Source organism: Pristiophorus japonicus, chromosome 18 (assembly GCF_044704955.1).
Source record: "Pristiophorus japonicus isolate sPriJap1 chromosome 18, sPriJap1.hap1, whole genome shotgun sequence".
NCBI lineage: Eukaryota > Metazoa > Chordata > Chondrichthyes > Pristiophoridae > Pristiophorus > Pristiophorus japonicus.
In genome coordinates, this window is record NC_091994.1 from 8,117,882 (window position 1) to 8,134,083 (window position 16,202).

Sequence of the window (16,202 nt, forward strand, 5' to 3'; positions counted from 1 at the left end):
AAAAAAACAGTAAAAGGGAATATTATTTGAATGGGGAGAAATTACAACATGCTGCAGTGCAGAGGAACCTGGGGGTCCTTGTGCATGAAACTCTTTTTGGAGTTTATCTGCAAAACAAAAAACATTAAACCGTGCCACCCACCCTGGATGACACAGCAGACATTTACAAGGCCCCTATTTTTTCCTTTTTTTTGGTTTTTTTTTGGGTGCTAAAATCACATTTTTTCCAGTGCCCCCTATAAAAGGGGAGGGGGACACTAAAAGCACCGGCAATTAAAACAAATTAAACTTTAAAACGTAAAATCAAATTAAAATTTGGTTGCCGGGCGTGATGATGCACTCCAGTCCCTCCGGTGCCCACCTCTCGCGGAAGGCCGCGAGCGTACCGGTGGACACCGCGTGCTCCATCTCCAAGGACACCCTGGACCGGATGTAAGAGCGGAAGAGAGGCAGGCAGTTAGGTTGAACGACCCCCTCGACCGCCCGCTGCCTGGACCGGCTGATGGCACCCTTGGCCGTGCCCAGGAGCAGTCCTACGAGGAGTCCTTGTGCATGAATCCCCAAAAAGTTAGTTTGCAGGTGCAGCAGGTAATCAGGAAGGCGAATGGAATGTTGGCCTTCATTGCGAAAGGGATGGAGTACAAAAGCAGGGAGGTCCTGCTGCAACTGTACAGGGTATTGGTGAGGCCGCACCTGGAGTACTGCGTGCAGTTTTGGTCACCTTACTTAAGGACGGATATACTAGCCTTGGAGTGGGTACAGAGACGATTCACTAGGCTGATTCCGGAGATGAGGGGGTTATCTTATGATGATAGATTGAGTAGACTGGGTCTTTACTCATTGGAGTTCAGAAGGATGAGGGGTGATCTTATAGAAACATTTAAAATAATGAAAGGGATAGACAAGATAGAGGCAGAGAGGTTGTTTCCACTGGTCGGGGAGACTAGAATTAGGGCGCACAGCCTCAAAATACAGGGGAGCCAATTTAAAACTGAGTTGAGAAGGAATTTCTTCTCTCAGAGGGTTGTGAATCTGTGGAATTCTCTGCCCAAGGAAGCAGTTGAGGCTAGCTCATTGAATGTATTCAAATCACAGATAGATAGATTTTTAACCAATAAGGGAATTAAGGGTTATGGGGAGCGGGCGGGTAAATGGAGCTGAGTCCACGGCCAGATCAGCCATGATCTTTTTGAATGGCGGAGCAGGCTAGAGGGGCTAGATGGCCTACTCCTGTTCCTAATTCTTATGTTCTTATGTAGGTGGTTTTACATAAGAACTTAAGAAATAGGAGCAGGAGTCGGCCATTCGGCCCCTCGAGTCTGCTCCGCCATTCAATATCATGGCTGATCGGATCTTGGCCTCAACTCCACTTCCCCGCCCGCTCCATAAACCCTCGACTCCCCTTTTGCAGAAGGTCTTAAAGGAATAACCCAAGTTTGAGAATTTCCACTCATTTTGAGAAAGTCGCTGGCCGTGGTTTTGTGACCAGCCTCGTCCTTGGCATGGACCTCTGGGGTTTGCATATCTGCCGATTTGCATCAATCTATCTGGAGCTGTTCCTGTTGTATTACTGCACAACACTTTAATCTGCTTTTGTGACTGCAACATCTCCTTCTTAGGAACCGGTCTGATCAGTTGAGCAAACTTGCTTACTTACGTAATCGAGATTTTTAGACTTTTTTTTTCCATTTGGCTGCAGCATGTACAGTGACTTGCTGACTACTGGGTGACGTTTATCGACAGTTAATGTCCTGCTCTTGTTTTTAAAATGAACCGCTGATGACGGCAAGAAGGGGGGAGTTTGTCGTCGGCGAGATTTTCAATTAATTTTTTAGCCGTGGCGAAGCAAGCATTGGCTTCGCGATTTGATCTCTCACCCTGCCCGCTACTGTAGTTAAAGCAATCGGCCTCCCCCTCCCCCCACAGCACCCCCTTGACCTCAAGTCCCAAACCCCCTTTTCCCCCTTTCCCCACCCCCGTCCTTGTCCAGAACACACTCTCCCTCTGCATTTTGGCCTGTTATGCAATCTCCCCGCCTTTACTTCGCCATTGTCAGCTGGTTAGGCCCCTCGCTCTGGAATTCCCTCCCTAAGAAGGAAGGACTTGCATTTCTATAGCGCCTTTTAAGTCCACCGGATGTCCCAAAGCGCTTTACTGCCAAGGAAGTACTTTTTGAAGTGTCGGCACTGTTGTAATGTAAAGCTCTCTGCCTCCAGGTTCCTGTCTTCCTTTAATGCCCTCCTTTAAGACCCAGCTCTTTAGTCAAGCATTTAGTCATTCCTCCTAAAATCTTCTCCTTTGGCTCGACATCCGTTCTCTTCCGTTACTCCTCTGTGACGTGCCTTGGGAGGCTTTTCCACGTTAAAGGCGCTCTCTGTAACTGCAGGTTGTTGCTGTCGGGTTTTAGACTTGAAGAGGTGGTAATCCCACCTTTCAGTAACACACTGTCCCTGCCTGTGTTGATCATTTTTCTTCTTGAATTTGTGTGGGAGGATTTCCTAGTTTCTGTTGTCTGCCTGGCGAGGGCTCAAACCTGCGCTCATTCTGTCCAGTTTGTGACTGCCCTGCTTGGGAGGCGAAGGAACGAAAGAAAGACTTGCATTTCTATAGCACCAATCCCAACCTCGGGACATCCCAAAAAGTTTTATTTACCACCAATGGAGTACTTTTTGAAGTGTAGTCACTGTTGTAACATAGGAAACCTGGCAGCCAATTTGCGCACAGCAAGCTCCCACAGACAGCATTGTGATAATGACCAGATAATCTGTTTTTTTTTGTGTGATGTTGATTGAGGGATAAATATCGGCCAGGAGGAGGACCAGCGAATTTCCTCAGACTCAGTAGTGCTAGAATGATGGCTGTTCTCACTTGTGCGGTTCGTCGTGCAATGTATTTGCTTCATGGGTTCTTTACTTAAGAATTCATAGCAACACATTGCTATTAAGAACTAGTTGGTTTATTAAGGACTGAGATGAGGAGAAACTTATTCACTCAGAGGTTGATGATTCTCTGGAATTCTCTACCCCAGAGGGCTGAGGTGGCTCAGTCTTTCAAAGTATATTCAAGACAGAGATCGATAGATTTTTGGATATTAAGGGGAAAAAAAGGATATGGGAACGTGGAGTTGAGGTAGAAGATCAGCCATGATCTCATTAAATGGCGGAGCAGGTTTGAGGGGCTGAATGGCCTACTCCTGCTCCTAATTATTATGTTCTTAACTAAGGTTAAACAATCACACTACACATTAGCAGTTCATCCACTCGGCTCACAACTCCATACCTCATCGTGGATGACCCGGACTCAACTGGCCGGGGTTTTATTGAGTCTTGTGAACATCACGTGACTGGCTAAGCCACTCAATGCAATGGCTTTACAACTGTTTTGTTGAAGATAATAAACAAGTGCCCCCTGATTAAAGGGGGGGGGGGGTCACACTCTAGAAACTTTCAGTCAAGTGCCCCCTTGTGTTTTTTTTGTTTGTTTTCTTTTTTTGAGGGCACCAAAAACACAAATTATTCAAGTACCCCGGGGGGGGGGAAGGCGGGGGGTGCGGGGGCACTAAAACTGACAAAACTTAAACTTTATAAAGAAGGGCCACCTCCAGTGCCAAAACCCAGGATTGAACCAGGGACCTTTAGATCTTCAGTCTAACACTCTCCCTACTGAGCTATTTCAGCTGGCTCTACAAACCTGTGAGCATCCTCTCAGGTGCACACATTGCACTAAGTAACCATTTTTTAAATCCTCTTTTGCTCTTATTTTTTTGCCAGTCTCATTTGTACACATTGCACCGGTCTGTGCCCAAAGATCTGCTCGGTGAACCTAAAGACCATCGAATCCGTGACGGCCGCTCAGGAGTTACGGGGCTGCACCGTCATCAAAGGCAGCTTGATCATCAACATCCGCGGAGGAAGTAAGTACCGCAACATGTGTGTCTCGGGATGCCATTGCGTTGCTTATGTACAGCTATGCTGACACGGGAAAGCGGTTTCTGAAACATAGAAATTTACAGCGCAGAAGGAGGCCATTCCGGCCCATCGTGTCCGCGCCGGCCGACAAAGAGCCGCACGGCCCTCGGTCAGCAGGCCCTAAAGGTTACATATAAACCTATGAACAATGACGGAAAGGCAAAGAGCACCCAGCCCAACCAGTCCACCTCACCACAACTGCGACACCCCTTATACTAAAACATTCTACACTTCACCCCAACCGGAGCCATGTGATCTCCTGGGAGAGGCAAAAACCTGATTAAAAACCCAGGCCAATTTAGGGAGAAAAAAAATCTGGGAAAATTCCTCTTCAACCCATCCAGGCGATCGACACTAGTCCAGGAGAAAGCTTTTTTTTTTTTGCACACTTACTACTTTACAGTTGGAGATTGTGCAGAATATATCATCATAGGCAGTCCCTCAGAACTGAGGAAGACTTGTTTCCACTCTAAAAATGAGTCCTTAGGTGGCTGAACAGTCCAACACAAGAACCAGTCTCTGTCACAGGTGGGACAGATAGTCGTTGAGGGAAAGGGTGGGTGGGGCAGGTTTGCCGCATGCTCCTTCCGCTGCCTGCGCTTGATCTCTGCATGCTCTCGGTGACGAGACTCGAGATGCTCAGCGCCCTCCTGGATGCACTTCCTCCACTTAGGGCGGTCATTGGCCAGGGACTCCCAGGTGTCAGTGGGGATGTTGCATTTTATCAAGGAAGCTTTGAGAGTGTCCTTGAAACGTTTCCTCTGCCCACCTGGGGCTCGCTACCTGCCCCCCCAGCATTGAAGCAGAATATAAGGAACATTATCGGCACATAATTTAACCAAATGGTGCGGGGGGGGGGGGGGAGGAAAATATAAGAAACAAACACTACAGAAATAATCTCCTAATTTGTGCCTTTTAATAAAATCTTATGAACATACGAACAATGACAGACAGCTAAAGACCCCATGGTCCATCCAGCCTGTCCCACACAATTGCGATACCCTGTGTATCACAGTATGTAAACTCTCCAACCCACCCGAGACCATGTGATCTCCTGGGAGGCGTGAAAAACCTGATTTAAAAAAAAACAGGGCCAGTTTGGGGGAAAAAATCTGTGAAATTCCATTCCGACCCATCTCGGCGATCGAAACTAGTACAGGAGATCACTCTGCCCCTGAATTCCCTGCAGTGCCTACCCTTCTGCAAGAAGTGATCACCGCCCCCAGCCAGAAACTCGCTCGAAAGAATTGAGCGATTTACCTTTTAATGAAGTAGCAGGTGGCTGGGTACCACTTAATTTGGAAATGTTGGTGACGGCGATCTTGTCTACTCCATGAGGTTTTTCTTGTTGACGAACTGGATTAGCGCCCATGGCTGTCGGCTTTTGCTGCTGCGTGTCAGGTGATTCGTACAATTCTCGCGCTTTTTATTTTATTCATTCATGGGATGTGGGCGTCACTGGCAAGGCCCGCATTTATTGCTCGTTCAGAATTGCCCTCGAGCAGCTCGCTGGGCTATTTCAGAGGGCAGTTAAGAGTCAACTCCATTGCTTGTGGGTCTGGAGTCACATATAGGCCCAGACCGGGTAAGGACAGCAGATTTCCTTCCCTAAAGGGCGTTCGTGAACCAGATGGGTTTTACGACAATCGATAGTTTCATGAGCACCATTACTGCGGCTAGCTTTTTTTAAAACTCCAGATTTAATTAACTGAATTTAAATTCCCCAGCTGCCGTGGTGGGATTTGAGATCGCATCTCCGGATTATTAGTCCAAAACTCTGGATTATTAGTCCCGATCTCTGGATTATTAGTTCAGTGACATAACCACTATGCTGCCATTTTCCTTTTAGGAGCTTTCACCATGATGTCATCAAATTAAATTATGGCAGCTGTTCATGATGGGCACAGCAGGAGGCCATTCAGCCCCTCGAGCCTGTTCCGCCATTCAATTCGATCTGTACCTCAATTCCGTTCACCCGCCTTGGCGCAATATCCCTTGATTCCCTTACCGAACAAAAATCTGCCCATCTCCGTCTTGCAAGCCCCAATTGTCACAGCATACAAATATTATATGTTTTTTTCCGGTAAATATATTTTTTTAATGAAGGAAGTGACTGCTGCCAACGAACAGGAAGTAGTTGCTCCTGTGCAGTTCCAGTGTTTTTTTTTGTTCTCACCGGACTTCCCACAGGTTAGTGAGAGAGAAAGGTGAGGGGTTGAAATGTCAGGTATTGTGAGGTCTGTGATGTGACTGGAAGGTTATTACAGGTTGAACCTCTCTTATCCGGAATCCTCGGGACCCGGCCTGTTCCGGATAAGGGATTTTTTTCCGGACGAGGGGAGGTCACGTTAAATTGGATGGTACAGGTACTGAGCAAGGGGATATTGGGTCTGGCTGGCTTGGGGCTGGGAGTGCGGCAGAGAGATCATGAGGGAGTTGGTGTGTGGGGGTCAGTGGATTGCGGGGTCAGGCCAGCGATTGCGGGAGTCGGCAGCGAGGAAGGACTTCAATTTGTTCGTGTCGGAGTTCTACGCATGCGCCACCCGGGAATGGTTCTGGACGAGGGATGGTTCCGGATAAGAGAGTTCTGGATAAGAGAGGTTCAACCTGTAGTAGGAGGTTGTCAGCTTGCGAGAGTTTTATTGTGCTTTCACGGAGTGTGTTTATCGCGATCAGGCCTTCCGTCTGTCTGTTGTGGTTTGAACTGGCGGCTGGGGAACAGAAGGTAGGTGCAGGGTTGGGATTTAATCGTCTGGGAAAAGGATCATAGAGCGAGAGTCGAGACAGTGCAGGGAGAGCAGCGCTAGACAGAGAGACTGGGGAAGAAAACGAGAGGGGGGGGGGAGAAGGAACGTGGGGAGAGCGAGTGAGCGAGAGAGCGCCAGCAGTGTAATTAATTCATCGGCATGAACTGCTAAAACTTCCAGTACAAGTTAACGAGGATGGTGTCGGAGTGAGAGAGTTTTATTGTACTCTCGCCGAGTGTGCTTGTCGCTGTCAGCTCCTCCTTCTGTTGTGGTGAACGTTACTTTTTCAAATTTGGGACCAGACATTTATGCGCAGAATGCTTCTGCACAGCTTCCGGTCCGTTGGCAGCAGTCACTCCGTTTAGTTAAAGGGACTTAAAGACGGGGCATGAAAGAGTGACCGGAATTGAGACTTGGGACACTGAGTGAAGCCTCCGTCTTAAGTCGTGTCCTCCTCGGGGGGGGGGGGGGTCAGTGATTGAAGCCTTTGGGGGGATGGCGGGGCGGGGGGGTGGTGGAGACGGATGGTGCTGGAGGGTGAAGAGTCAGCCTTGTGTGCGCGAGTGCAGCCTCAGACCTAGGCCGAGGCTGTGACCTTTCTGGGGCAGCTGAGAGAAAGAGCTGCAGTCCCCTGGGGCGAGGGAGAGAGTGGGGACAGCAAGAGAGGTGTGGCTCAAAGACTCTGAGGAGTTAGGGCAGAGTGAAGGGCAAACAACAGGTGCATTTGGAAGGACGGAAACCAGAGGGGGTGTGGAGACAGTCTGCCGGGGGGGGGATGAGGAGTTCGGTCAGGCTGAATAAGAAATTTAAGGATAAGAGGTTGTATTTAGGTGGTGCGGCTCATTGTCGGAGCTTGAGGCAGTTTTAAATAGGATAATTGAAGTAGTTAAAGGCTGTTTAAGGGATAATTTAGATTGCTTCAAGGCTATTAAGGCAGTGAGAACTTTGTACTGATGAAAGGCATCACCTGCACGAGGAAAGGGAGTTGAAATGAGAGCAATAATCTCTTGTTAAGTAGAGTTCGGAGTTAGTACATTTTATTTTTATTCGTTCCTGGAATGTGGGCGTCGCTGGCAAGGCCAGCATTTATTGCCCGTCCCTAATTGCCCCTTGAGAAGGTGGTGGTGAGCTGCCTTCTTGAACCGCTGCAGTCCGTGTGGTGAAGGTGCTGTTAAGAACATAAGAAATAGGAGCAGGAGTCAGCCATACGGCCCCTCGAGCCTGCTCCGCCATTTAATACGATCGTGGCTGATCTGATCATGGACTCGGCTCCACTTCCCCGCCCGCTCCCCATAACCCTTTATTCCTTTATTGGTTAAGAAACTGTCTATCTCTGTCTTAAATATAGTCAATGACCCAGCTTCCCAGCTCTCTGAGGCAGCGAATTCCACAGATTTACAACCCTCTGAGAGAAGAAATTCCTCCTCATCTCAATTTTAAATGGGCGGCCCATTATTCTAAGATTATGCCCCCTAGTTCTAGTCTCCCCCATCAGTGGAAACATCCTCTCTGCATCTACCTTGTCAAGCCCCCCTCATAATCTTATACGTTTCGATAAGATCACCTCTCATTCTTCTGAAAATTCCAATGGGTAGAGACCCAACCTCCTCAACCTTTCCTCCATAAGTCAACCCCCTCAATCTGGAATAAAAAGCTAGTATCAGTAATGGTGACCATAAAACTACCGGGTTGTCGTAAAAACCCATCTGGTTCACTAATGTCCTTTAGGGAGGGAAATCTGCCTTCCTTACCCGGTCTGGGCCTATATGTAACTCCAGACCCACAGCAACGTGCCCTCTGAAATGGCCCAGCGAGCCACTCGGTTGTATTCAAGAAGGTGACTCACCACCACCTTCTCGAGGGCAACTAGGGATGGGCAAGAAATGTCGGCCTTGCCAGCGCTGTCCACATCCAATAAATAATTTTTTAAAAACTGTGCAGCTGGGCAGGCAAATGGCAAATTAACATAAAGGATTCTCACTAATTTTTTAGAAGTATTGTAAATGAGTTGGCTCTTCTAAATATGTAATGAGGGGAACTTGGAAAAGCCGCCCGGGAACGAGAGTAAATTCATAATGTCCAGACAATGCGGGGACGCAAGTGTAAACACTAATGGACTTGTAGGGTGCATAGCCAGAAGAGTGAGGTCGGAACATTGGAACAGAAGGAGGCCATTCAGCCCCTCGAGCCTGTTCCGCCATTTAATGAGATCGAGGCTGATCTGTGACCTAACTCCATGTACCTTTGTCCCATATCCCTTAATACCTTTGGTTAACAAAAATATCAGTCTCGGATTTAAAATTAACAATTGACCTTTTGCGGAAGTGAATTCCAAACTTCTACCACCCTTTGTGTGTAGAAGTGTTTCCTAATTTCGCTCCTGAAAGATCTGGCTCTGATTTTTAGGCTATATCCCCCAGTCTGAGTCTCGCCAGCCAGCGGCAATAGTTTCTCTCGATCGACCCTCTCAATTCCCCTTAATATCCTGAAAACTTCAATCAGATCACCTCTTAACCTTCTAACTGGCAGGGAATACAACCCTAATTTGTGTAATCTCTCCTCGTAACTTAACCCTTGGAGTGCAGGTATCTTTCTGGTAAACCGACGCTGCACTCCCTCCAAGGCCAGTAAGTACAAGTGCAGCGATTATTCGGGAGTTGGTTATGAATTTGGCCGCATCGATTCCTGGTCACCTCACCACAAAAAAACAGGATGAGCCATGAGGGATCGGGTGGTGAGCAGTGCTCTCTCTAAGCTGTGCACGAGTTCAGCCACGCAGCAATCTGTAAGGTCCCGCGCAGGCTGCCTGCAAGCTTTTACTTTGGAAATGCTGCGCGTACACAGAGATTTAAAGGGACCACGCATTGAAGGAAGCAGGCCGTGCAGAACAACGCGCAACTTACAACAACAGCAACTTGTATTTATATAGCGCCTTTAACATAGTGAAACATCCCAACGTGCATCACAGGATATTGAGATCAAAAATTTGACTCCGAGCCGCATAAGGAGAAATTAGGGCAGGTCAAAGAGGTGTGTTTTAAGGAGCATCTTGAAGGAGGAAAGAGAGGTAGAGAGGTGGAGAGGTTGAGGCAGGGAGTTCCAGAGCTTAGGGCCTGGGCAACAGAAGGCACGGCCACCAATGGTTGAGCGATTATAATCAGGGATGCTAAAGAGGGCAGAGTTAGAGGAGCGCAGACATCTCGGGAGATTCATCATAGGCAGTGCCTCGTATCGAGGATGACTTGTTCCACGCCAAAAATGGATGAGTTCACAGGTGGTTCAATGAAGGACCTCATATTCCGGATCCCGAACTACATCCTGAAGGGTGGAAGATACCTGTGCGTGGATTTTTTTAACGTGTGGTGGCCGTTGCACACCAGCCACCACACGGGCTTGACAGAGCCAGGTCTTGGTCCAGTGGCAAGGATTAACCAGGACGACTGGAGACCAGCTCTGCTGCATGGACCCAGTGCGCGCTCACATATCGCAGGGTGGGCTGGACTGTGCTGCCCCTGGGCCCTCGCCTCTTCTGGGCCCCGAACTCACGCCTCCCCTGGGCCCCAATCACGTCGCTCCACATGATCGGGGCCCAGGGGGAGGTTACAGAGATGGGGAACATTAGTAGTGAACCTCAATATCTCTAGAGGTGGCGGTTAAAGGGGGGGAACCTCGTTAAGGAATATAAAATGGAGTATTGCTTCAAAATAAAGGCAAACCGGATGAGTACATTTAAAATGGATATTAAGAACTCGTTTATGCAGAGTTTGGCATAATCTGCCAAGCAGGTTAGTAATGGCAAAACGACGAGGGAAAGCATTCCAAATACGTTGGAAGCTCTAATGAGTGAGTTAGGGTACTGGAGGGATGAACTGCGATGGGTGAATGGTTGTTTCTCGTCCTTGGCTCTTGTACAAAGGGACGTTTATATGACAAAGTCCTCGATTTCGAAACACTTGGTTTTGCTTCACTTCAACAGCTGGTTTGCAATCTGTCAGCACCCTCTGGTGTCTGAATGTGAAATTGCAGCTGGTTTGTGCGGCCCGGACACCAGGGAGAGAACTGTTGCCTGCTCATTGCAAACATTCCCCACTCTGCGTAAACTAGTTGTTCTTAATGTCCGCTTTAAATGCAGTTGTCTGCTCCTCCTCCTGGTTTATGTTGAAGTTTACCGCTCCATCCCATTTAATATTTTATGTCCCTCAATGGTGCTGGCCATTCTGGGGTAACAGCGGCCGATATTCGTGCAGCTGGTATCGGACCCACGATCCAGACGGAGGGAATCGCGGGGCGCACGCAACGTAAAGAACCGACACCTCGTCACTGACCCAACAGCGGAGGTCCTTGGCTTCCACCTCCCTCGGAGACGGTGGACGGCGCTCGACCCAAATCCACACGGGGCACAGAGGATGCGGCCACCTGCTTCACACGCGGAAGACCAGGGACCACCCGAAATGCGACCATGGCCGTGTGTCCTGGACCATGGAACACGTCGCATTAACCTGCCCGTTGTTGCAGGAGGCTCCTCACTTCTCCACTCGGTCATCTCAGGAGGCCGTCGAATGGAGAGCCAAACCAGACCTCCCATTATAAGCCTTTCTCGTCATACGAAAGTGGTAGTAATGAAGGTCCCCCCCCCCCCTCCCTTTAACTGCCGCCCCTGTAGAACCTCTGAGGTCCACCCCCCTTTCACTTGTGGCTCATCGCTTTTGTGGTGAGGTGACCAGGGATCGAACACACAGGTCCAAGTCCAGTCCGACCAATGCACAATAAAGCCTCAAATAATAGCTAATCTTAGACATTTACGGCATAGAAGGAGGCCACTTGGCCCATTGTGTCCGCGCCGGCCGACAAAGAGCTACCCAGCCTAATCCCACTTTCCAGCTCTCGGTCCGTAGCCCTGAAGGTTACTGCACTTCAGGTGCACATCCAAATACTTTTTAAATGTGGTGAGGGGTTTCTGCCTCTACCACCCTTTCAGGCCGTGAGTTCCAGACCCCCACCACCCTCTGGGTGAAAAATGTTCTCAAATCCCCTCTCATCCTCCTGCCGATTACTTTCAATCTCTGCCCCCTGGTTGTTGACCTCTCTTCCAAGGGAAATAGTTTCTTGGCTGGGAAGGCTCAGTCGTTGAGTATACTCAAGACCGAGATCGATAGATTTTTGGATATTAAGGGAATCAAGGGATATGGGGACAGTGCAGGAAAGTGGTGTTGAGTTCGAAGATCAGCCATGATCTCATTGAATGTCGGAGCAGGCTCGAGGGGCCGAATGGACTACCCCTGCTCCTAATTCTTATGTTCTTAAAACAACCCCAGTCTTTCTCAGCATTTTTGGAAAAAATGTAATTGTGATTTTTTTTCAAAGCAGATTTAATTTTTGTTTTTGTTTTGAACGCACTTTCCACACCCTTTATCCCCGAGTTGAGCTGCTGCCTCTGCTTTGAGCCAGCCTGCTGAGAGGTGTGGGAGAGCAGTATGTCCGCTATCTACTCTTTATATCCACAGCATCTGTTTCCGTCTCATACAACTGTTAAGACCGGGAACTGCTGTGTACAGAAGCCTTAGGTGTGAACCCACTTCCTGCCTCTCCATGGGAGCATGCTGACCGTATGTCATCTGTTTTGATTAAAAATAAATATTCTGCTCTCCTGGTGGGCCAGTAAGTAGCTGAGCCATACAGACCAGATCCAGTCACCGGTCTCTGCGGAGTTGACCAATCTCCATAGACTAACGGTAGGACTAGGCACAACTACCAAGTAAATGTTGGTCAGGACACCAGAGGCCCATCGAGACACATGCCTGTGCTCTGTGCACTCATTCGCTCTCGCGCTCGCTCTCTCGTGCTCGCACGCGTGGCCTGCTCACATCGTGCCACACACAAACACGTGTAGTCACTGTTGTAATGTGGGAAACGCAGCAGCCAATTTGCGCGCAGCAAGTTCCCACAAACAGCAATCTGATAATCACATAATCTGCTTTTTGTTATGTTGATTGAGGGATAAATATTGGCCCAGGACACCGGGGATAACTCCCCTGCTGTTTGAACTCGTTCCGTGGCATCTTTTACGTCCACCTGAGAGAGCAGATGGGACCTCATTTTAACATCTCATCCGAAAGATGGCACCTCCGACAGTGGCAGCACTGCTCTGGGACTGTCAGCCTAGATTTAAGTGCTCAGGTTCCTGGAGTGGGACTTGAACCCACAACCTTCTGACTCGGAGGAAAGTGTGCTGCCCACTGAGCCACATCTGACACTGGTAGCACGGTGGAATTGAGAAAGTTATAACTTCCTTGTGTTACTTTTTCAGCTAACATTGCAGCGGAGTTGGAAGCGAACCTGGGTCTGATCGAGGTGATCACCGGCTACCTGAAAATCCGCAGCTCCTACGCTTTAGTGTCGCTGTCCTTCTTCCGCAGCCTGAGTCTGATCAAAGGTGAAACTCTGGAACCTGGGTAAGTCGTGGGAACGGTGACGTCACGGCTAGACTACAAACATAATGTTGCCTGGACTAGTGAATTTTGGCTGTGAAGAAAGATTGGAAATATTGGGTTTTCTTTGGAACAGAGGTGGCTGAGGGGAGACCTGATTGAGGTGTATATAATTATGAGGGACCTGGATAGAGTGGATAGGAAGGACCTGTTTCCCTTGGCAGAGGGGTCAACAACAGAAAACAGTCGGGATAAATGGGTTATTTTCTGGTTGGCAAACAGTAACCGTAGGGATCAGTGCTGGGGCCTCAACTATTTACAAATCTATATTAATGACTTGGATGAAGGGACCGAGTGTAATGTAGCCAAGTTTGCTGATGATACAAAGATGGGTGGGAAAGCAAATTGTGCGGAGGACACAAAAAATCTGCAAAGGGATATAGACAGGCTAAGTGAGTGGGCAAAAATTTGGCAGATGGAGTATAATGTGGGAAAATGTGAGGTTATCCGCTTTGGCTGAAAAAATAGAAAAGCAAATTATAATTTAGATGGAGAAAAATTGCAAAATGCTGCAGTACAGAGGGACCTGGGGGTCCTTGTGCATGAAACACAAAAAGTTAGTAAGTAATCAGGAAGGCAAATGGAATGTTGGCCTTTATTGCAAGGGGGGATAGAATATAAAAGCAGAGAAGTCTTGCTACAACTGTACAGGGTATTGGTGAGGCCACACCTGGAGTACTGTGTACAGTTTTGGTCTCTGTATTTAAGGAAGGATATACTTGCATTGGAGGCTGTTCAGAGAAGGTTCACTAGGTTGATTCCGGAAATGAGGAATGGCCAAAAGCTTGGTTGTGGCGATGGAATTTTTTTTTTAAGCGGAGTGTCTTAAAGGAGGAGAGGAAAGTGGAGAGACTGAGTGGTTTGCGGAGGGAATTCCAGAGTACGTTCAGCACAAAATGAGGATGGAACTGTGGGACACTCCTGGTTCGTGTGGCTCAGTCCTGCATCAGACGCTCCCATTAGTTCACTGAGCCGCTGGGGCAAACGTTCATCCGTTTTTAATTCGTCTCTGCCAAGTTTAGACTTTCTCTTCTAGACTCGGCTATTGGGGTTCAGAAGAATGAAAGGTGATCTTATCGAAACATATAGATATTGAGGGGGCTCAACAAGGGGGATGCAGAGAGGATATTTCCACTCACGGGAAACTAAAACTAGGGGACATAGTCTCAGAATAAGGGGTCGCCCATTGAAAACTGAGATGAGGAGGAATTTCTTCTTTCAGAGGGTTGTAAATCTGTGGAATTCTCTGCCCCAGAGAGCTGTGGAGGCTGGGTCATTGAATATATTTAAGGCGGAGATAAGACAGATTTTTGAGCGATAAGGGCTGTGGGGAGCGGGCAGGGAAGTGGAGCTGAGTCCGTGATTAGATCAGCCACGATCTTATTGAATGGCGGAGCAGGCTCGAGGGGCCTACTCCTGCTCCTTTTTCTTATGTTCCACAAGTCAATAAGATCATGGCTGATCTAATCTTGGCCTCGACTCCACTTCCCTGCCCACTCCCCATAAGCCTCAACTCCCCTATCGTTCAAAAATCTGTCTATCTCTACCTTAAAGTTCAAATGTATTGTAAATTTAAATTTGCTATCAAATGTGTCTTTTCTTTTTAATTTGACATCCAGGAATTACTCCTTCTATGTACTGGACAATCAGAACCTGCAGCAACTGTGGGACTGGATGAAGCACAATCTGACCATCTCACAGGGCAAGATGTTCTTTCACTTCAACCCCAAGCTGTGCCTGTCCGAAATATACAAGATGGAGGTGGCCACTGGGACCAAGGGGCGGCAGGAGAAAATGGACATTGCTCAGAAAACTAATGGAGACCAGGCATCGTGTAAGATATTGAAACCATAATATAAGATCAGTTCAGGAGCTGATGGTATTTGTGCAACAGTCGCGCTCTGAATAACGAAGTGTTTCATGAGGACAGCAGTGAGAATGGATCCTCGCTCAGAAGATCAGGAAGTAGAATCAGAATTGGGTGGGAAATCGGAAATAACAAGGGGCAGAATCATTGGTGGGAGTAGTTTATAGGCCCTTGAACAATAGTTATACCGTTAGACAGAGTAATCAGCAAATACCAGGAGCTTGTAACAAAGGAACTATAATAATCATGGGAGGACTTTAATCTTCATATAAACTGGGCAAAGGTAGTCTGTATTCACAGAATGCATTCTAGGCAGTTTCCTAGAACAATATGCCATGGAACCAATCAGGGAACAGGTTACTTTAGATCTTGTATTGTGTAATGAGACAGGGTTAATTAGCAATCTCGTAGTAAAGGATCCTCTGGGAAAGACTGATCATAATATGATGGAATTTCACATTGAGTTTGAAAGTGAAATACTTCAGTCGGAAACAAGAGTCTTAAACTTAAACAGTAAGAAACATCAGATATAAGAACATAAGAAATAGGAGCAGGAGTCCGCCATTTGGCCCCTCGATCCTGCTCCGCCATTCAATAAGTTCACTTCCCAACCCTCTCCCCATAACCCTTATCTCCCCTATAGTTCAAAAATCTATCTCCACCTTAAATATACTCCATGACCCAGCCTCCACAGCTCTCTGGGGTAGAGAATTCCAAAGATTCACGACCCCCTGAGAGAAGAAATTCCTCCTCATCTCCGTATTAAATAGGCGACCCCTTATACTGAGACAGTGCCCCCTAGTTCTAGATTCCCTCACGAGGGGAAACATCCTCTCTGCATCAAGTTCCCTCAGAATCTTATACGTTTCAATAAGATCACCTCTCATTCTTCTAAACTCCAATGAGTATAGGCCCAATCTCCTCAACCTTTCCTCATAAGACAAACCCCATCACTTCACTGCCTTTAATGGGAGAGAGTTCCACACCTCTACCAGCCTTTGCATGGAGGTGTTTCCGAACTAACTTCCTGAATGGCCTGGCTCTGATTTTAAGGTTATGTCCCCTCGTCATAACCTTCCCCTCTAGCGGCAAAAGTTTCTCTCCCTCCACCCTATCAATTCCTTTCATCCTA

The 16,202-nt window shown here is 47.8% G+C and overlaps 1 protein-coding gene and 1 non-coding gene across 2 annotated transcripts in view; one reads left to right on the forward strand and one right to left on the reverse strand.

Moving 5' to 3' along the window:
- Positions 1-16,202, forward strand: part of LOC139229381 (insulin receptor-like) — a 77,601-nt gene that overhangs the window by 49,197 nt on the left and 12,202 nt on the right. The window contains exons 4-6 of the mRNA XM_070861080.1: positions 3,771-3,913; positions 13,023-13,167; positions 14,823-15,037. Coding sequence (XP_070717181.1) covers positions 3,771-3,913; positions 13,023-13,167; positions 14,823-15,037 — 503 coding nt within the window. The remainder of the gene's footprint in view (positions 1-3,770; positions 3,914-13,022; positions 13,168-14,822; positions 15,038-16,202) is intronic.
- On the reverse strand, positions 3,605-3,677 carry trnaf-gaa (transfer RNA phenylalanine (anticodon GAA)). The gene has a single exon. It is a non-coding gene; the product is annotated as a tRNA-Phe (tRNA).